The sequence below is a fragment of the Chiloscyllium plagiosum genome, unplaced genomic scaffold, assembly GCF_037043375.1.
Source record: "Chiloscyllium plagiosum isolate Xiang-an unplaced genomic scaffold, Cpla_swu_hap1 HiC_scaffold_20, whole genome shotgun sequence".
Lineage (NCBI taxonomy): Eukaryota > Metazoa > Chordata > Chondrichthyes > Orectolobiformes > Hemiscylliidae > Chiloscyllium > Chiloscyllium plagiosum.
This window is the reverse complement of record NW_028270158.1, coordinates 40,936,671-40,958,155: the sequence shown is the minus strand read 5'-3', so window position 1 is coordinate 40,958,155 and position 21,485 is coordinate 40,936,671. Positions and strand designations below refer to the sequence as shown.

The following is a 21,485-nucleotide window of genomic DNA, read 5'->3' as shown; positions in this document are numbered from 1 at the left end:
GTTGTGCAAAATATAAATGAGGGGTTACTTGTGTACATGATCTTCTGGGATCTCCGCATTGTTTCAGCATGTTGCCCACTTTATTTCCCAGACTTTGTCCCAATCGATCTGGAAGAATGGTGGGCAAAACAGTTCTTGGCTAATATCCAGAACTCTTCCTAAATGGCCTCCTCTTACAAGAAAGACTGTTAGCAGCCAGTTAACATTTGGACTTCTTCAGATCTCTCCTTTGTGATTCACGGATAGTGAAGACATTTTTTTGTAAAATCTGGATCAGTTGGAACTCTCAGCAAGTGACTGTTGACTTCTGGCCTCTCAGCTTCAACTGGGTGAAATTCACTCACCATTAAGCAATAAAGCAGCAAGTCTATGAGCAAGAACACCAGAAATGTCTTGCATAATATTTCAGAGAATATTTCTCATCTTTTGTTAATGAGTCATATTGTGCTTTGTCTGTGCTAGCACATACCAGATGACGTCTTGGAATATCTAAGCTCAGGTTACAGCTGCACCCAACATGTGATTTGACTGGAATGGAGAGAAAAGTACCAAAAATAAAATGTGCCTGGGGCCCACTGGATTCTGGAGAACCCCCCCCCATCCCCAATAAAAACGAAAATGTATCCTCCCATCCCCTCAAGGCGGTTCAAAGAACAACATCTCAAATGTGGCTCCTCTCCATCATGGAAATGAGTACACCTCCAAAATTCAACATGGCCTCTGTGCCAGAAATTCGTCACTTTGCAACCTGCGATTTTAGAGAAGATTTGTAGCTCAGGTTGTGGATCCTTTGAGACCTGTTTATGTGCCATCTGGATCAGCAGACGTCTCTACTTGTATGCAGGAAATTCCAGTTCTGGTAATGCAATATCATATCGCTGTTTTTTAAAATAAATTGTTTTATTTTCTGGTTTACACTCCCCCACCCTCCCCACCACCACCAACCCACCCACAAACCTTTACGCAGTGAGAATTGTTAGATTGCCAAGTCAGTTTGCAACAGAGGGATCAGATTTGCTGCCATGGTTAACAACTTCTCCTGCATCAATGAACTTCACGTCCTCTGCTTGTCCTGTTAACAAGACACTGAGGGTTGAGTTGAAGTATCAGCAGTTAGTCACTCTTCATCCTTTCTCCAGGAGAACAAACTTCTGTCGCTTTGGCCCCTCAGAGCTGGGGGTAGTGGTAATCTTTGTGGGGAGAGGGTCAGATGCATCATTTCTCTTTAAGGTCTAATGCCAGATCTGACAGGATTGATGTGGCTGTTGGTCAATTTGTAGGGACCTAGTCAAACAAGTTTTGGATGTGAGTGATAAGTGTAACTTTGCATGTTTTTAAGGAATGTTAGTGAACAGCAGACCTGACACATCCAATTAGGTACTTGTACTTGACAGACGGCATTCAAACAAGGCCCTAAGGGGATCTCCTCTTTATTCGGTATGATACAGGAAGAGCATTATTATCTCAGTGGTGTTCGGCATTTGCAACATTGAGAGAGGTGATATAGACTAGCCATTTGGATGGTATTTAAAAAGACACTCATCATTTAGAAGCATTGCTGGACTTGACAGGAACTATTTATGAATATTAAATCTCCTGTCAACTCAGTTAATGAGGCAGACAAGTTTGTTTCTAATCTGGAGAGTTTTGATTTGTGACTACAGACAGGATACGTTACTAAGTGCCGTACAAGCTAAATCAGATCTCAGTCTCTCTCTTTTAGGTCCTGCTCGTCTTCCGTTTTAACATACAGATTTAAGTTACTCATTTCTCTGGACTCCTGTTCTCGAGAATGAGGTTCAGATGCCCCTGCACATGAAGCTTTATTTGGAAGGTACTTACAGTACTCTGAAAGTCCTACTGTTAGTGACTGACAGTGCAAAGTTTCATTTAGAACACCTACTGTGACAATATGGAACTCAGTAAAAACCCTCTGACGTACTCATGTTGCCTTGTTTACCTCTGACTTAATGCCAGTGAAGCTGAAGAGACAATGAATGTGTTCTGGGTAAGATGCTGAACCCACACTTCAAACCATGAATTGTACTACCTGTACAGCTTTCTGATTACAGAACAGTCATGAGAAGTTGTGCTGCATCCCCATTTCATTGGATCATAGAATTCCTAGTGTGGAAAGAGGGCATTTGGCCCATTGCGTCTGCACCAAACCTCTGAAGAGTATCCCACCAAAGCCCAGCCTCCTACCCTATCAGTGTACCCCACATTTACAATGGATAATCCATCTAGCCTGCACACAACAGGGCAATTGAGCATAGCCTGCATATCTGTGAACTCTGGGAGGAAATTGGAGCAGACCTGGAAAATGTCCAAACTGCATACAGTCACCCAAGGTTGGAATCGAACCAGTGTCCCTGGTGCTGTGAGGCAGCATTGCTGACCACTGAGCCACCATGCTATTCCATTTGGTTTGGGTTGGGGGGGATAGGTTTAGATGTGAAGGTTGCCTGCAATATGGATCTACAAGCTTCTTAGTGAATGTAGCTAAAAAGAAAATTTAAAGTCATCTTATTCCCAGTTATACACCATCATTTCAGGAGGTTTATTGCTTTCCCTTCATTATCCTTCTCATTGCTTGTTAAGGCTCTGGTTAAATCTCCCCTCCTTCCTCCAAATTAAGTTCTCATTTTCTAATATAACCTTTTGTGGGGTGTTCTGCTGTATGTGGGAATGAGAAAGATTTTTTTTTCTAAAATCCCATGTCATGCATTTCCTAACGTTTAAAGCCTGGTGTTGAATATACTGTGCCTATCCCACACCAGTTACTCTATTCCACGTCAACTGGGTTCAGTTCAAGGTTTTGCCTTATCACAGGCCTAAAGGACTTCTGTGATGAGCTGCTGTTTGCATTCCTGACACTGAGTTGTGTTCTCTGAAGGAGGAATTTCAGCTCTGAATTAAAACAAATGGTGCAGGAACTTCCATGTTGCCACCGGTCTGCACCATGGTATGATAGGATAATTCTTCATGAAAGAAACAAGATATTTTTGGTTGCTTAATGAAAGCACTGTAAAAATACAGTACAGGATTCCTTGATTGTTTCTTTGGGAAGACTGGTATGATTTTCCATGTCGAATTTCCATGTTCCACACTAGTTAACGAATGGCAATTGCACCTAGTTTTTATTTTTTCACTATTCAAACAGAAAATTAAACTAATTCTAAATCTTGCTGTGCCACATTAGATGGAATACTGTCCTGCTGCCTAAGAGATTCATGTGGTGTCCACAAGAAATAGGGGATTTGATTAGGTGACTGACTCAGAAAAACATGCTCACCTTGCTCGGAAACTAACAATGCACCGAGCTCTTTTTTTAACATCATATTTGAAGAGTCAGAAAGGATTGCAATGGTTAAATAATGAACTCGAGCAGAAGATTTGAATGGAGCTGTTTTTGTAAGGTGTGTTCAGGAGGGTTTCCTAACTCAGTACGTTGACAGGCCGACAAGGGGAGAGGCCATTCTAGACTTGGTGCTCAGAAACGAGCTGGGGCAGGTATCAGATCTTGTGGTGGGAGAGCATTTTGGCGATAGTGACCACAACTGCCTCACATTCTACATAGCTATGGAGAAGGAGAGGATTAGGCAAAATGGGAGGATATTTAATTGGGGAAGAGGAAACTATGATGCGATTAGACATGAGTTAGGAAGCATGGATTGGGAGCAATTGTTTCATGGTAAATGCACTATAGACATGTGGAGACAAGGACAACAACAAGGAACAGTTGTTGCGAGTGATGAATAAATATGTCCCTCTGAGACAGGCAAGAAGGGGTAAGATAAAGGAACCTTGGATGACGAGAGCGGTGGAGCGTCTTGTCAAAAGGAAGAAGGTAGCTTACATAAGGTGGAGGAAGCTAGGGTCAAGCTCAACTCTAGAGGATTACAGGTAGGCGGGGAAGGAGCTCAAAAATGGTCTGAGGAGAGCCAGGAGGGAGCACGAGAAAGGCTTGGCAGAACGGATTAGGGAGAACACAAAGGCATTTTACACTTATGTGAGGAATAAGAGAATGGTCAAAGAAAGTAGGCCGATCAGGGATAGCATAGGGAACTTGTGTGTGGAGTCTGAGGAGGTAGGGGAAGCCCTAAATGAGTTTTTTGCTTCTGTCTTTACGAAAGAAACAAACTTTGTAGTGAATGAAACCTTTGAAGAGCAGGTGTGCATGCTGGAATGGATAGAGATAGAGGAAGCTGATGTGCTGAAAATTTTGTCAAACATTAAGGTTGACAAGTCGCCAGGCCCAGACCAGATTTGTCCTCGGCTGGTTTGGGAAACGAGAAATGCAATTGCTTCGCCACTTGCGAAGATCTTTGCATCCTCGCTCTCCACTGGAGTCGTACCTGAGGACTGAAGAGAGGCAAATGTAATTCCTCTCTTCAAGAAAGGAAATAGGGAAATCCCCGGCAATTACAGACCAGTAAGTCACATGTCTGTCGTCTGCAAGGTGTTAGAAAGGATTCTGAGGGACAGGATTTATGACCATCTGGAAGAGCATGGCTTGATTAAATGCAGTCAACAGGACTTTGTGAGGGGCAGGTCATGCCTCACAAACCTTATTGAGTTCTTTGAGGATGTGACTAGAAAAGGGTCGGGCTGTGGATGTGGTGTATATGGACTTTAGCAAGGCATTTGATAAGGTTCTCCATGGTAGGCTCATTCAGAAGGAACGGGATACAGGGGAACTTACCTGTCTGGATACAGAATTGGCTTGCCAACAGAAGACAACGAGTGGTAGTAGAAGGAAAATATTCTGCCTGGAAGTCAGTGGTGAGTGGTGTTCCACAGGGCTCTGTCCTTGGGCCTCTACTGTTTGTAATTTTTATTAATGACTTGGATGAGGGGATTGAAGGATGGGTCAGCAAGTTTGCAGACGATACAAAGGTTGGAGGTGTTGTTTTTCTGTATAGAGGGCTGTTGTAGGCTGCGGCGGGACATTGGCAGGATGCAGAGATGGGCTGGGAGGTGGCAGATGGAGTTCAACCTGGATAAATGCGAGGTGATGCATTTTGGAAGGTCGAATTTGAAAGCTGAGTACAGGATTAAGGATAGGATTCTTGGCAGTGTGGAGGAACAGAGGGATCTTGGTGTGCAGGTACATAGATCCCTTAAAATGGCCACCCAAGTGGCCAGGGTTGTTAAGAAAGCATATGGTGTTTTAGCTTTCATTAACAGGGGGATTGAGTTCAAGAGTCGTGAGATCTTGTTGCAGCTCTATAAAACTTTCGTTAGACTGCACTTGGAATTCTGCGTCCAGTTCTGGTCGCCCTATTATAGGAAAGATGTGGGTCCTTTGGAGAGGGTTCAGAGGAGGTTTACCAGGATGCTGCCTGGACTGGAGGGCTTATCTTCTGAAGAGGGGTTGACGGAGCTCGGACTTTTTTCATTGGAGGAGGAGAGGGACCTAATTGAGGTATACAAGATAATGAGAAGCATAGATGCAGTCGATAGCCAGAGACTATTTCCCAGGACAGAAACGACTAACACAAGGGGTCATAGTTTTAAGCTGGTTGGAGGAAAGTATAGGGGGGGGGATGTCAGAGGCGGGTTCTTTACACAGTTGTGTGAGAGCATGGAATGCATTGCCAGCAGCAGTTGTGGAAGCAAGGTCATTGGGGATATTTAAGAGACTGCTGGACATGCATATGGTCACAGATTTGAGGGTGCATACATGAGGATCAATGGTCGGCACAACATTGTGGGCTGAAGGGCCTGTTCTGTGCTGTACTGTACTGTTCAATGTTCAATGTTGAAAGTCTGTCCTATTCTGATTGATAGCTAGAGGGCAGTGTGTCCAAACCATAGTTCAGGTGTGGCTTTTAAAAATGAACTTGCATTATCAATGATAATTTTTTAAAAAATAGTTTACACAATCTATTGCTGCAAGCAGCTTTTAATCTTTGGAAAATATCCCATAGTTGTGATTAAATGGACATTGATCTGTATCGATACTACTTGTACCTGCCCTAGGAGTGTTTATGGAACGTTGCTGATGTTACTCTGTCTGGTGTTGTATCTGCCAAGTGTGTTCAAGGTGAAAAGTGGGGAGGAAGCTTTATTTTATTTAACCTATGCTATGCTCTTGCAATAGTATGGAGCACTCTTGGGCAAACCTAGATAAATGGAACATGACAATTGCACTAGAGCAAGTGTACAAGGCTGGGGGAAGGGATGCAATGAAAACTTAGTGCAGGATTAGCTTCCCTACAGTTTGGAAACAGGCCCTTTGGCACAACCAGTCCACACCAACCCTCCAAAGAATAACACACCCAGACCCATTTCCCTCTGACTAATGCACTTTACACTATGGCCAATTTAGCATAGCCAATTCACCTGACCTGCACATCTTTGGACTGTGGGAGGAAACTGGAGCACCCAGAGGGAAACCCACACAGACAGTCACCAGAGACTGGAATCGAACCTGGGACCCTGATGCTGAGAGGCAGCAGTGCTAACCACAGACACCGTGCGTGCAACTTTCAGGCAACTGATGGGTATCAGTTTTCTTTTTAAACATCCAGATTCTGGAGAGCTTCAGGGTTAGTTCTGGAGACCAATAGAAATACTTCCCAGTAAATCGGAGTTGCAAGTAATTGGAGAAGACCAGAGGTAGGTGTTCTTGGTGAGGGTACATGGAGCAGTGTGAGCAACAAAACATGAGGGCATTTAAGATGCTATTAGATTACTGCAGTTTTTTGATTTTGTGTGAGTATGTACATTCTAATTCCCAAACTTCTAATTATTTTACACAACTTTTAATACTCTTATGGAAAATTAACTTTTATATGGATACCTTTGTTTTCCCATGTTTCTTATTCCCTTACTGTAAGTGCTATGGGTGCAAGCAGTCCTGGGAATTTCAAATCTGTCCTGGGAATTTCAAGTCCGCACTAGCATAGTAATATACCAAAGAGTGCCTTTACACATTAAAATGTTATAAATATTTTTTTTTAAAAAAACTTGGATCTGTGTATATATCCTGTTAAACTTTTACAGACTGCCATAATTATAATTGCACCAGGGATATGGAACCTCAATTAAGTAAGGAGATGAGAAAAACTGGGATTATTCTCCGTACAGCCAAGAAAGATGGGGTAAATTTAATGCAGGCATTCAAAATCATGGTGATTGGTACATATGGACAAACTTGATTCTGGTCAAAGTGGTTTGTAACCAGGAGATGCAGATTTAAGGCAATTGGAAAAGAACTGGATACTAATACATTTGTAACCCAACAAGAACCTGATCTACAATTCTGCAAGTGAACAAGGGATTAGTATAATGAAGCATAAGTGCTGCTACCTGCAAGGAGACCCACAAGCAATCTTTACATAAGAGGTATCAGTATTGTCCATGCTATTCTGAAAATTAGAACTGAACAGGCAGCTGGAGATGCAGCCAAAATTTAATATTTTTAGGAGAAGGATAAAAGTAATAAAGTAAAATGTGATTTTGGGTCAGGGTTCTGTATTTTGAGAAAATTGAAAATTTCAACATGTTCCCTAACATGTGGAACAGATTACACCTGCACACACCTCAGTGTACTATAATGAGGGGGAAAAGGATATTGATCAGTGTACTCGAAGATGTGGTGACTGCCTCGAGATATTCTACAGATTTTCTTTCCTGGATTTTTGTAACACCATTTGCTAGATCAAAGCTGCATTTATATTGGCAAAACTAAAACAAAATATTCTAGATTCTGAAAACATGAGAGAGAAAAAAAATAGCATTTTTTCCCAGAGAGAAGTGACACCAGACTTTGCCATTTTAAGACAGGTGAGCCACTGAATCATTCACATTAAGCTGAGAACAGTGTACGAAGTACACTTGATTTTATTGTATTGTAATGAAGGTACAATTATTACAATAAAAAGTCTGTTTATATACCAAAATTCTTCATCGCAATCTGTTTTTTTGAACATTTATATTGCACACAAACACTCACCCAACCTCAAAATACAACTTCTATCTTCAAGATGTGGCATGGCCCTCAGGACAAAATGTTTGCCCATGCTGGTGTAGAGAGAGAATTGTTCTGTTTGTAAGATTAAAATCAGCAACTGACTCAAAAGTAGTTCTTTACTTCACTCCTTGTACCATGAAAAACAATGGAGTACAGTAAGTGCACCAGGATTAATTTTACAGGGTAAAAAAAAACTATTCACCTTTAGCACATGAATACAGATGGAATTTAGCTTCTGGGCTAATACAAAAGTGAACACACCACTCAAGCAACTGAAAAATAAAGACTCCTAGTGCAACACCTGTATTCTCAACAGCTAATAGTTAAAACAAGCTTCCATCTCAAGTTCAGTCTACAGGAGAGGCAGTCAGTTTCCTGCTGCCTTTAAAACCTGCTATTTAACACACTAAACTGATGACAGATCAAATTATCACTGATTTCAATACTGTCCAAGGTAAGTGAACAGGAAACCTGAATTCTGCAGCAGCCATCTCCATACAGACAATCTCACTAATTCTTCTCTGGTTCAAAGTGGAAGGGACTGAAAGGTATCTAAGGAGGGCAGGAGAGACTCCAATACATTTCTCTTAAATGATCTGGCAGAGAACATTCACCAAAAAACTTTCAAAAAGGCTGCTTGCACAATGTCTCGATGCACCAGTCTTTAATGGCAAATGAGGTGGTCCAAATCTACACAAGCAATCCTTGTTTTCAGCTCAGCGGAAGAAGTATTCAAGGGGAAAATCCTACAATAGGAAACTCAGATGCTAGCTCCCCAGCCCTGTGACAGGTTTGGTTGCACACACTTCAATTACTATACATTACTCAGAAGAAATTAAACCGGAAGTGACTTTGGTGGTCCTCATCTTGCACACATTGAACTGTGCTCCCCTCTGATTTCATGGAGTGAGATTCAGAGAAATCCCCAACTTTTTTCGAACTGCTCACTGATTTCCGAAAGATTTGGCTCTTTGTCTGTGTTCCAACTGGTTTGATGCTGGCAGATTTTGTAGCTGAAATAAGCAATCAAAGCACATTACTATAAGCTCAATGTTTGGCTGAAACTCCATACTTCAAATCATCTTCAATCTTGACACTCACTCATCAATGCAACATGTAACCCATGTCAGTCACACAATCAACCTGCTCAAATGTTCCTCCACCACCTTCTCCCTTTTATTGTTTGCCCTTTTCACTGGAGCTGTGTGATCACACCTCCCAAGTGCCCCCGGATAGACCCTCTGACCTGCAAGCATAGATTTAAACTGCTTCTGCCAGTCCTCTTCCATCTTTTTCCTGTAGTCTCCAAAAATGGACCTCATCACCTGCCGTTTCTTCACAAGTGGTGCTTTCTCACTGCGGAGGGTTTTCAGTGCACGAACTGCCTGCTCAGCTGCAATGTAAAAAACATTACAGCGTTAATTTTCTGCTCTTATCCAAATCCCTGGCCCATTCAAATCTACAATAAAGGTCTTGTGAAATGTTAGTTTCCTGACAAATCATCAGTCTAATTTTCAGACACTAAGAACTTTGGAGAGGAGCAAAAATGAAGAGGAAGTAATCATGCTAAGGGATGCTTTTACGTACAGCTACCAACTATAATGTTCAACTGGTCAACAGCTAAGGTGCTTACGTACCTCTCCCTGATGTTGAACCCTTTAATTGCAAAGTTCCACTTGCTCTTGTTCAGATCAGAAGCCAACAATGAACCCAGCAAAACACATCCTTTCAGCAGAGGCAGCTAATGGGAGAATTGACTGATGTTTAAAATTATGAAGGGCTCAGATAAAGTACGTATCATGAAAATGTTACCAACAGCTGAGGTTTTGATATCTGTAGGGCACAAATTTAAGGTGATTTACAATAGAATCTGCAATTCATAAGAAATTAAACTTTATTATGCAGTGGGTGGTTGCATTTTGGATAGTAATGCTTGTTAAGGTTGATGGAATCAGATTCATTGGTAACCCCAAAAAGGGATTGGAGAAAGACTGACGTGTTGCTTTTTGAAAGCTGGCACAGATGTGATGAATGTACTATATCACCATATGATTCTATCTGTCCTGCTGCTTTCCTGCACTAGTTGAGTAACATGCTTGATTTTATTTGGAGTCTCGTCCCTATGGGAGGCATCTGCTGAAGAAAGGAATGGGAAAAGGCCACTGACAACAATCCCATTCAAGACCCTGCAACACACCTTGTTTTGGTTTGGCTTTCTGAGTGCGTAGCCCAAGTTCTAGTTGCTCAATGCACCAGTCCACTTCCCGCCAAAGCTGCTCTTCTGAAGACTGGAAGAGGAGAAGACAAGAGCAAGGTATTGCAACCCACTAGATAAGATTCAGACATGCTGACAAAAAAAGTCAAACAAGTATGTAGGTCACCTCTAAGATCCACTGTTGTTCATTATTTATGTAAATGATTTGGATGAGAATAGAGGGAGGCATGGTTACTAAGCTTATTGATGACACCAAATTAGTGTTATTGCAGACAGTGAAGGTTATCTAAGAGTACAGTGAGATCTTGATCAACTGGGCCAACAGGCCAAGGAATAGCAGACAGAGTTTAATTCAGATAAACACGTGATATTGCATTGTGGTAAGGCAAACAAGGACAGGGCTTAAACAGTTAATGGTAGGGCCCTGGGAAGTGTTGGCGAACAGAGCAACCTAGAGGTGCAGGTACATAATTCCCTGACAGTCGCATCACAAGTATACAGGCTGGTAAAGGCAGTGTTTGGCATTTTTACTTTCAGTCAGCACATTGATTACAGGAGTTGGGACATCATGTAACATTTGTGCAAGATATTGTTAAGGCCACATGTGGAGTACTGCTTACAATTCCGGTCACCCTGCTGTAGGATGTTACTAAACTGGAAAGGGTGCAAAAAAGATTTGCAAGGATGTTATCAAGACTAGAAGTTATAAGGAGTTGCCTAATAGACTGGGACCTATTTCCCTTGGAGTGTAAAAGGCTGAGGGGGTGACCTTATAAACATTTATAAGGTCATGGGGGCATAGATAAGGCAAATAGCCAAGGTCTTTGCTCCAGGGGAGTCCTAAACTATAGGGAAAAGGGCAACCTTTTTCACACAGAGGGTGGTGTATATGGAACGAGCTGACAAAAGAATTGTTGAAAGGTTTAGCGGGATTTGGGTAAAGTGCAGGAAAATGGAAGTAGTTTTGTTTGGGAAACCTGGTCGACATGGACTATTTCAGTCCTGTATTGCTCCATATAGAGCAAAGTCACTATGGAACCAAAGCTGTGTTAGGCAATAGAATGCCTTTTTATTCACTGCACCAACTCCAAGCTGTTCCTGTCTCATACGTTATAAAGAAACTGCTGAAATCACTGAATACAATAAAAAAGTCTATGGGCCCGGACAGCAGTAGAACAATTGAAGACATTCGCTCCACAACTACAACACTGGCATCAATCCCACAGCCTGAAGAATTAACTGATCTATTAAAAAGATGAAAAAATGCACATTGCTCCTAATCTCATTAGAGCTTTGGTCCAAATATGGTCAAAATAACTCAGAGCCCAAGACATGAGGTGAGTGTAACTCCACTTTTGGATCAAAGCATTGTTTAACTGAGTGTGACATCAAAAAACCGTGTCAAAATTTAAGAGGGTCACTGGACCCAAACGTTAACACTGCTTTCTCTCCATAGAGTAAAAACAAAAGAAGTGTTGCTGGAAAAGCACAACCAGTCAGGCAGCATCCAAGGAGCAGGAGAGTTGACGTTTCAAGCATAAGCTCTTCATCAGGAATGTTGGGTTGTGGGGAACAAGGGGGGTTGAGAGATAAATGGGAGGAGAGAGTGGGGTGGGGGTGGGAAGGTAGCTGGGAATGCGATAGGCAAATGAAGGTGGTGGTGTCAGACCTGCTGAGGTTTTCCAGTTATGTCTGTTTTTGTGTGTTAGAAGATTTTTGTGGTTGTTAGAGACACATCACAGTGCCAGGACACTGCTGGGAAAAAAAAAAGAGTTCCTTAGGGTTCTTACTGCCAGCCGTCTTCAGCTCCTTCATTTTAATGAACTTTCTATCATGGAGGTAAGAAGTGACAATTCCTGGAATTCTCCTCTTAACAGTATTGTGGGTCAACCTACAGCACATGGAATGCAGCAATTCAAGAAGGCAACTTACCATCACCTTCCCAGGGGCAACTAGGACGGGTAAAAATGCCAGCCCACCAGCAATGCTCACATCCCACAAGTGAATAAAAAAAAGCATAGAATGTTCAAGATAATTTTCACCTCTTCAGATACTAAAGCATCCATGTCCAATTTGAGCAGGACCTGGAAGAGATTCAGGTTTGGCTGTTAATTGGAAAATAGAATTCATGCTATGCAAGTGCCTGATAATGAGACAGAAATCGTCCCATGACTTTCAGTACTATTATTGCTGAATCACCTACAGTCCTCATCGGAGGTTACAACTGACCAGAAACTGAATTGGATCAGCTATATAAGTACTAAGGGCAGATCACAGGATGGGAATTTTGTAGTGAGTAACTCACCTAGTGTCTCCCAAAGTCTGTCCTCCATTGTGATCAAATACTCCCCATCTGCCCAGAAGACTGGAAATTCTGACACAATCCAGGACAATGCAACCCATTTTATCAGCACCCCATCCATCATCTTGCATATTCACATCCTCTACCACAGTTACCCTCCAAACAACCGATTTGGAATTATAATCAGTTCCTTCACTGTCACTAGATTTAGATCACGCACCACGTGAGCTGCAGAAGTTCAAGAATGCGGTTGGTCTAGGGCAATTAGGAATGGGCACAAATGCTGGCTTTAATAATAACAATTCCATCTCATTGAAAAACAAAAATCAAAAAAACAATTGTTACATAGTCCCATCAAGCATTCCAAGGACAGATACTGCAAGGGTAAGGCACATAGTAAAGCTTCTTCAGCACTATCCAAAATTTCCATATTCTGTTTTGTTGAATAGAGGTGTTAAGGAGGGAAGCAGAAAGCTATCGGCCAGGTATTTTAGGAGATGGTAGCAGGACAACTAGATATTCAGAACAAATCAAAATGGAACGACACTAACATAGGTGGGAAAATAAACTGCAATGATGAAATAAGAAATTTTCAAATGAATATATTTATTGTTTCTGGTGTCTCCTTACCAGGCACTGTCCTTCTCCAGAAGCTGTGGAGTTCTTCTCTCTTCCATCTCTGTCATTGTTCTGCCTCTCTCCAAACCTCTCAGCTTCAGCCATGTGCTTATTGCACCACACTTTACTTTTCTTTTTCTGAGGGGTTTCGACCTTTTGATGGTTTAGCAGCATGGGTTCTTCCTTTGGCCTCTTGTCCCGAGTTACAGGCACAGATTGTTCTGTAGCGTTTCCTGGCTGTAGCTCATTATCTGCCTCGAGGATTACAAAATCAAGCTTAAAATCAAACTTGTGACTTGCTGCCCCGTGAAGATTTTCTGCTTCTCTTTTGTTTCCTGATGAGAATTTTTATTCACAATAACAGCACTGCTGGCCTGCCTGAGTTGGAAGTGTCAAATTTCATACAGCCACAAACTGGAGATGTTTCAGTGGAATTATCGTTCACTTCCTTTTGCATAATGGAGCTGAACTGTAGATTACATTGTGACTGATTACAACTCCTGGAGCAATCCCCATGTGCTATATGTTCATAGTCTGTGGGAGTAGTTTGTTGAATTTCTTAGGACAGGTTCAGAGCTGTTGCAATAAAAGCAATTGGCCATTTAGCTACACGATATTTTAAGATAAAAAAGGAACTGTCCCAGAAATACTGCCAAAATTATCTTGCAGCTCTGTTTTCAATTGTCTCAACTAATTTTTTGATAAATTACTCTTTTTCTGAAATAAACAAACCCAATAGCTGCTGAAGTCTTTCTGCAGTAAGAACATTCCTCCTTTCTGCATAAATTTTGTCAATTCCCTTCACTATTTTGAAGTCAATCATTAATCTTTGGAATTCTCATTCATAGACTGCAGGGGAGACGGAGTCACTCATTATATTCAAGGCCACGTTAGACAGACTTTTCATCTACAATGAAGCTGAGGGTTATGGGAGCTGACAGGAATTATGACCAACATCAGATCCACATGAACTTATCAAATGGTTAAACAGGGTTAGTTGGCCCAAAGGCCTACTCCTGAGCCAGTTTCTTATAATCTTAACCATCAACCACATCCCAGGATAGGAACACTTGTATTTTTATTGTTTTTGTTAGCTGGAAGTCTTCGATTTACCAAGAACAAAAAACTTCCTTCAAAACTCCAAAACAGAGATGAGGAGCACAGTGCATGCACTTGGGGTTGGGGTCCATCAGAACTGAGAAGTAGCAAAATATATAAATCCTTTATTCAAGAACAGGAAGCCAAAAACAGGAAACTATAAGCCAATTAGCATGACATCAGGAACCAGACCTTCTTACCACCTACTAACACTGGGCTGTACACCAGGGATTGACTACTTACCTTGTTCTGATGACACTTTCAGCTGGAAGACCCCAGTCTGGAGTTGCTGGATCCCACAATCCAGCTCCACCTGGATGTTCTTGTTGGCAGCCTGTAACAGACAAAAAGCTTTAATGAACCAATCTGTGAATGACAATAGGAAAGCAGCACTGAGAAAACTGATGGAGCTGTGGGCTGCCAAGTCCTTGGGTCCTGATGTACATTATTCTAAGGATAAGAGAAATGGCTCATACTTTGGTGGTATTGATGTTCCAAACTTTGCTAGATTCTGGAAAGATTCCAACAAACTGGAAAAGAGCAAATATAACTCTTCTTTTCAAGAAGAGTCAAAGGCAGAAAATAAGAAACTGTAGGTCAGTTAGCTTGATGTCTGCTGTGCGGAAGACATTAGAATTGATCATTAAGGAGGTTATAACTTGGCATGAGAAAATATCTCTAGATAATTGGGAATATTCAGCATGTTTTTGTAAAAGGGAAATCCTGTTGGCAAATTTAATGGAGTCCTGTGAAGAATTTTTGCGCTTTATGGATAAAGGGAAGCCTGAGGGTACACTGCATTTGGATTTTCAAAAAGCTTTTGACAAGGTATCACATAAAAAAGGTATTCAACAAAGTATAAGTTTCTCATGGCTTAAGGGGTAATGTATTAGTGTGATAGAAGACTGGTTGACTGGCAGAAAACAGAATAAATGGGTCTTTCTCTGATTGATAGGGTTCTATACTGGGTCTTCACCTTTTTATGATTTATATTAATGACTTAGATAAGAAGAGCTAAGCCATGATAGCTGAACTTGCAGATGATGCAAAGAGGACATGAAGTTGCAGACAGATAGATGATTTGAGTAAATGGGCAAAGATTAACAAATGCAGTTAAGATACACTTGCTTACTTTGCAACAAGAATTAAAAAAGCTTGATATTACTTAAACTCAGGAGGTGTCATGGTTTAGTGGTATTAATCGCTAAACCATTAAACCAAACTGGTAATGTTCTGGGATCCGGGTTCGAATCCTGCCATGGCAGATGATGGAACTTGAATTTAATAAATTTATGGAATTAGGAGTCTAATAATGACTATGAAATAGTTGCTGATTGTCAGAAAAAACCCATCTGGTTGACTAATGTCCTTTAGGGAAGGAAACCTCTGCACTGGTGACTCCTCACCCACAGCAATGTAGTTTATACTTAATTGCTCTCTGGTCAAATAGTGCTGGGCAACAAATACAGGCCTAGCCAGTAACACCCAGATCCCAGGAATGATTAAAAAAAAAAGTGGAGAATGACTGAAGAATCTGGAGATGCAGATGGATCAAAGTATTCTACTATATGAGTTACAAGTTAGTATGCTCGTAAAGCAAGTAATTAAAGTGATAAATGGAATGATGTCCTTTATTATGAGTGGAATTGAACACAAAAGATAAAGATGTTATGCTTCAGTTATTCAGACATAAGTAATACCACATCTCAAATAGTGTTCAATTTTGGGTCTGCTTATTTAAAGGAAGGATGTTAGTGTGTTGGAAGTGGTTCACAAGAGGTTTACTATATTGATACCTGTAATGAGCAGATTGGCTTATGAAGATAGTTGGTCAGACTGGGATTATTCCCAATGGAGTTTAGAAGAGTAAAGGGTGATTTGATTGAAGTGTGCAAGATCCTGAATGGTCTTGGCAAAGACGATGTGGGAAGGAGGATTCCTCTAATGGATTAGTCCAACAGTAGGGGAGGTAGTTTAAATAATAGGGATCACCCTTTTCAGACAGAGATGAGAAGAACATTTTCCCTCCTCCTCAGATGGATGCGGGACTTTGGAACACTCTGCCTCTGAAGGCTATACAGGTAGAGCCATTTAATATTTTAAGACCGAGGTGGATAAATTCTTGTTGGACACGGGAATAAAACATCATCAGGTAGACAGCAATGTGGAATTTGAAACATAAACAGATCAGCCACAACCTTAATGACAAGGTTGCTTCATCATTCAATGGCAATGGCCTATTCCTGCTTCAAAATTGTATATTCACCAAGTAGAATGCAGCTGGGAGGAGAAACTGCTCTCTTCAGACACTCACAGTAGTTACTGAGAAGCAACTTTGCTTCAACCTTCAGAGAAGTGGCAAGAAACAAAAATACCTGGCAAAAGTTGGATTCATGACCATGGAGATTTGACTGCAAACGCATTTCATGAAGGATCATTTACTCCACTCAGTCTGGACTGGATGTGTGCTAGGATTGCTACGTTCAGTTTCACACAGAAGGATGTCAATACGGAGTTGTAAATGTGTAACATCAGAGGTACAGCACCACAACTGGAGAGGATGGATGGTAATGTCACTGGTATTGTGAATTATTAGTTCAATGCCCTGGTAGAAATTAAATTTAAGAAATCTGGGATATAAAGCTAATATCAGTAATGGTGACTGTCATGAAAACTTTAGTTCATTAATGTTATTCTTAACTAGTCCGTTTGTCACTCCAGATTCTCAGTAACATAGTTGACTCTGAACATTCCTGATGAAGAGCTTGTGCTCTAAATGAGAACTCTGTTCCTGTGATTCTCAGTAACATAGTTGACTCTGCACATTCCTGAAGAGCTTATGCTCTAAATGTCAACTCTCCTGTTCCTGTGCTTTTCCAGTGCCACACTTTTTGACTATCCTTTAACACATCAGTTCAGTTCTATACAACTAAGAACAAGCAACAATATCCATATCCCATCCAAGAATTTAAAATAATGTTACAACAGACATTCAACTTGGGCAATAAATAATGCTAATTACAATCTGTGCTGTAATGTTAGAATACCACTATCCATTGTTTGGAACTTATACATGCTAAAAAAATGCACTGTGAAGCAAAAATCACTTTCTCAGAGCTCTAATTTCTTACCATTTAGATGCTTTTTAAAAAAATATTTCCTGCCAAAATGGACAATTTCATATTATTTCAGATTACATTCCATTTGTTAGATATCTGTCCATTCACAACCTATAAATATTTACAGCCCCATTTCCTCTTCACTTTACCTATTATAGCATTGATAACAAATTTAACAATTCCTTCTTTCCCTTCATCCAAAATTTATATAAATTGAAAAGGTGAGACCCAGTACTGATCTCTATGGCACACCACTTTGTTACAGCTACTAAACTAGAAAATGACAAATGCCTACTCATTCCGGTTAGCTAGATCTGAGCACCTTATCCCCATACCACAAGCCTTTAATTTCTACAGTAAATTTTGATATGGCACCTTATCAAATACTTTCTTGAAACTAGAATACAGCATATCCATTGGTTCTCTTTTATCCATAGCATGTTACTTTCTCAAACAGCTTCCAACAAATTTGTTAAACATGATTTCCCTTTCACAGATCATGATAAGATAATCAGGCACCCTCTGCCTAGACCATCATATTAAAGGATTGGCCTAATTGATATCCTAACCATCATGGTGAATACCTTGCCTGCTACTTTACCCAGAAGGGCAATAATTAGTTAACGTACAACTGTGTCAGGACAGAATTAAAGAGAGCCTAGAATAATTTTGATTCTTACAGTGTAATTCACCAAGACCTTCCCCACACCTCCACTTCACACTTTAAACAACCAAACCTCAAACAGATCATTGTTTGCAGCAAACTGCCCAACTTTCAGGACAACCTTGTCACAGCAGACGCTGCAACATGTGTCAGAGTGTCGACACAGGTACCATCATTACACAGGGGGGACACCAGCCACTGATAGATATTCATGTAACTTGGCCAAGGTTGTCTCTCTCATACGCTGCAGGCAAGGATGCCCTGAGACACGGTACATTGGCAAGACTGAGCAGAGGCTACAGGAATGGATGAATGAACGCTGCACAACAATCAACAGACAGGAGTGTTCTCTCCCAGTCGGAGAGCACTTCAGCGGTCCAGGACCTTCAGGTGACCATCGTCCAAAGGTGGACTTCAGTTCAGGCAACAATGCAAAGTGGCCGAGCAGAGGCTGATAGCCAAGTTCGATACCCATGGGGATGGCCTCAACCAGGACCTTGGGTTCATGTCACACTACAGGTGACCCCACTGCACTACACAGACAGACACACATGCTCACACAGACCCTCTTTCATACACTCACACATATACACACACACCTCTCATAGACTTTTACTCCTTTGCATTCACATTCATACGCATACCCCCTCCCCTTGCACACACAAGTTTGTGGGGTGAATTTGTTCTTGTAGAATTACATTTTATTTTGCTCAAAAATTGCATGATCCATGTAAGATTCTGTAAATCCTCTTTTAGATTTGAATCAGTCTAAACATTGGGGCACCTCACACCTTCAATCTGAGCCAACATGGCACCAATTGTTAAAGTTCACTTGAGAATGTAACTTTAAGAAAGTTCTGGAATTTACATATGAAAAGAACTGAAACCAACATGGACATTCTAAAAGATGAGATGTAGCAAACAATTCAGTTCTTTTTTAAATACATAATTTCAGTTACATCACACTTTAAACTTTTGCTATAAATTCTATGTCCTATGATCTTATACTCCACAACCACCTGACAAAGGAGCAGCACTCCAAAAGCGAGTGCTTCCAAATAAACCTATTGGTCTATAACCTGGTGTTGTATGATTTTTAACTTTGTCAACACCAGCACCTCCAAATCATGACTACAAAGTAATCAATCACTCACCTCCTCCATTATAGTATCCAAAATACCTCCAACAGCTTATCAGATGATTGAAAACCTATGCACCTCCCCAAAGCAGCAATCAACCAGCACACCTGTAGGAAAAGAAAAGCCTCACAATAAAATCCCATTAGTGAAGAGCTCTTGGGCTCAATGATAGTTGTTCTACCTCAGACAGGAGGCCCGGGTTCAAGTTGCACAAGCTCCAGAAGTATGTCAGAACATCTCCGAACAAGTTGATTTTAAAAAAACTATAATCTCGTTAGCTCTGTGCTCTGACTGGTGCCTGTGAAACAATGCTGTTGCTAAGATGTTAATCAAGGTTGAAAGCTCGCTAAAAGGGTCTCCGTGTCTTTTTGATATTGTTTACTCCACTTGGAATAGAATAATTATACAGCCCATTATATTCCTGATATGACCGTACTTAATAGTAACCTCAGATCACTGATTATTACAGACATACTCCCAAGTAGCGTTTTAATTGCAGATATCGTGTAAAAGACAGGGGCTATTTTGGAAAAAAAAGGACCTACATTTTCAACCACGTGAGGCTCTGGGTCCAGGAGCTGTGTGAACCTACGTGTCTGATAATAGCCGAGAGTCGTCTCACAAGGAGCTTCCACTCGAGTGTACGCCTCAAGTTACACCACACGGAACAAGAGAAGTCGGTTACATGGACGGACACTCACTCTCTCGTCCTTCGTCCTCCGTCCTCCGTTCCCCCTCCTTTTCTTGTCCTCACGCAGCCGCCGCCGGCAATCGGTCCGTTTAATGTATCCCTCCGGTTCAGTGATAGACCGCTTTCCAGTGACATCACTGGGACACATCCGGAAGCCGCCATTATGGAGGGAACAAATTGCTTTAATTGTCAAATAAAAGCAGGATGCTTTGGAATTAGTTAAGCGCTCTATACATTCCAGTCTGGCCTATTGACTGTTTCCAGAACATTCTGTTTTAATTTTCAGATTGTTTTGCTTTCGTTTCACTTCCGTGCGTTCGAATTTAGAAACAATTCAAAGCCCAGAAGGGGAAAGCATATGAAGTGCAACTTTCACCACCTTTCACGTCGGCAAACTAGTTCTGTTTTCCGGTTCTGATCAGTTAATCCATGTTACAAAGCTTTGCACTTTTACATTTTCAGAATAGCCCCGCTTCTTGTTTTCAATTTTCTCTGTTACTTCCTTCTCTCTGCCCTGGTAACGAGTCTAATGTTTTCTCCTCCTTAGTGTTATTAACCTCCTCTTTTGTGATCTGTACATGTTTCTTTCAGAAACCAGAGTTAATTCAGTTACTTACTTACCAGCAAGTTACATTTTGTATAAATATTTAAGATAATTCATTTTCTAAATTCCAGGCTGTAGATTGTTATGGATCAGGCCAGACCCCCTTAACACATTTCAAGAAAGTAGCCCAGACCCTAACTTTACTAGGTATTTTAAGCAGGTGTACAGTGGATATTCCAGGAGTAATGCAGTTGGCCCAATGACTTAGTTTTAAACAAAACAATTTATTTAAAAATTACAGAATGAAACACTAACAAAAGAGAACAAAATATAGAATAACTTAACCTATCAGAAAACCTAACAGACTATCTCAACTTAATGATGTTGTTCCAAATTCCTCCAACAATCCCCATCAGCACCCCTTGGCAAAAAAGGTAAAATCAAACACAGGGTCTTACAGGAGAGAAAGAGAGATTCAGCATGGAACACCTTCTTCCATGAAGCTGTTCCTTGGACCACCAGCCTCAAAACTGACTAGCAGCTCTGAAGCCAAACCAAACCAGAGAAGAGCTGAGCTGGGAGGACTAGCCACTCCCCTTTCATTGTACAAGTTTTTGTTTAAACTTAAAAGCTTCCTCAAGTAGATCAATCCCAGATATTTTGGAGACTGCATGTTTACTAACTCCTGAAAAAAAAACAAAGGACAACACAACCTTGTTAAAAGAGCAGCATCATTACAAGTAAGGGTATGATTTTGCACTGATCAAACATACTCAGCCACACATTTGAAACTGACAAAGTTGATTCACAAATTGGTTATATGTAGTATGAACTTTTGAGCATACTGGACATTCAGGCAGGAATTTCTCTGTCCAGTCCATTAGTTCCCCAGACCATCACATTCTTCTATTGCTGATACAATCAACTAGGAATGACAGGATAAAAATACAAGGAATAAGGTAACAAATTGTTGATTCTCAGAAATCACTCTCACCAATAGATATCATATTTTGAAACACAAACCTGCCAATGTAATTTAATTATCAATTTAATAATGCTCCCCTCTACTCTTAACACTTTCAAGTGTTACCTTTACTATGGGGAGTTCCACCTT

General features: G+C 40.9%; 2 protein-coding genes across 5 annotated transcripts in view; one reads left to right on the top strand and one right to left on the bottom strand.

Annotated features, from left to right (window-relative positions):
* mcrip2 (MAPK regulated corepressor interacting protein 2) overlaps positions 1–7,910 on the top strand; it is a 38,525-nt gene extending 30,615 nt beyond the window's left edge. For 2 of the 4 annotated variants that reach the window (XM_087997856.1, XM_087997855.1), the window contains exon 5: positions 463–7,910. In XM_087997856.1, coding sequence (XP_087853982.1) covers positions 463–476 — 14 coding nt within the window. In that variant the 3' untranslated portion in view covers positions 477–7,910. Of the gene's footprint in view, positions 1–91 lie in introns of all 4 variants that reach the window. The other 2 variants (XM_043711528.2, XM_043711529.2) reach the window with 1 other exon arrangement.
* On the bottom strand, positions 7,811–19,838 carry cunh8orf33 (chromosome unknown C8orf33 homolog). The gene is made up of 7 exons (XM_087997854.1): positions 19,682–19,838; positions 19,152–19,243; positions 14,458–14,548; positions 13,129–13,367; positions 10,179–10,269; positions 9,228–9,374; positions 7,811–8,994 (listed from the first exon to the last, which is right to left on the bottom strand). Exons 2-7 carry the CDS (start codon positions 19,158–19,160, stop codon positions 8,807–8,809), a joined length of 765 nt encoding a protein of 254 aa, XP_087853980.1. The 5' UTR covers positions 19,161–19,243; positions 19,682–19,838; the 3' UTR covers positions 7,811–8,806.
* Positions 19,839–21,485: the final 1,647 nt, after the last annotated feature.

Excerpts from the sequence above, each read along its gene's own strand:
- cunh8orf33 (XM_087997854.1), bottom strand. Across the intron at positions 10,270-13,128 it reads CTGGAGAAGGACAGTGCCTG|TCTTCAGAAGAGCAGCTTTG; the intron begins GTAAGGAGACAC and ends CTCCTCTTCCAG. Across the intron at positions 9,375-10,178 it reads GAAAGCCAAACCAAAACAAG|CTGAGCAGGCAGTTCGTGCA; the intron begins GTGTGTTGCAGG and ends TTTACATTGCAG.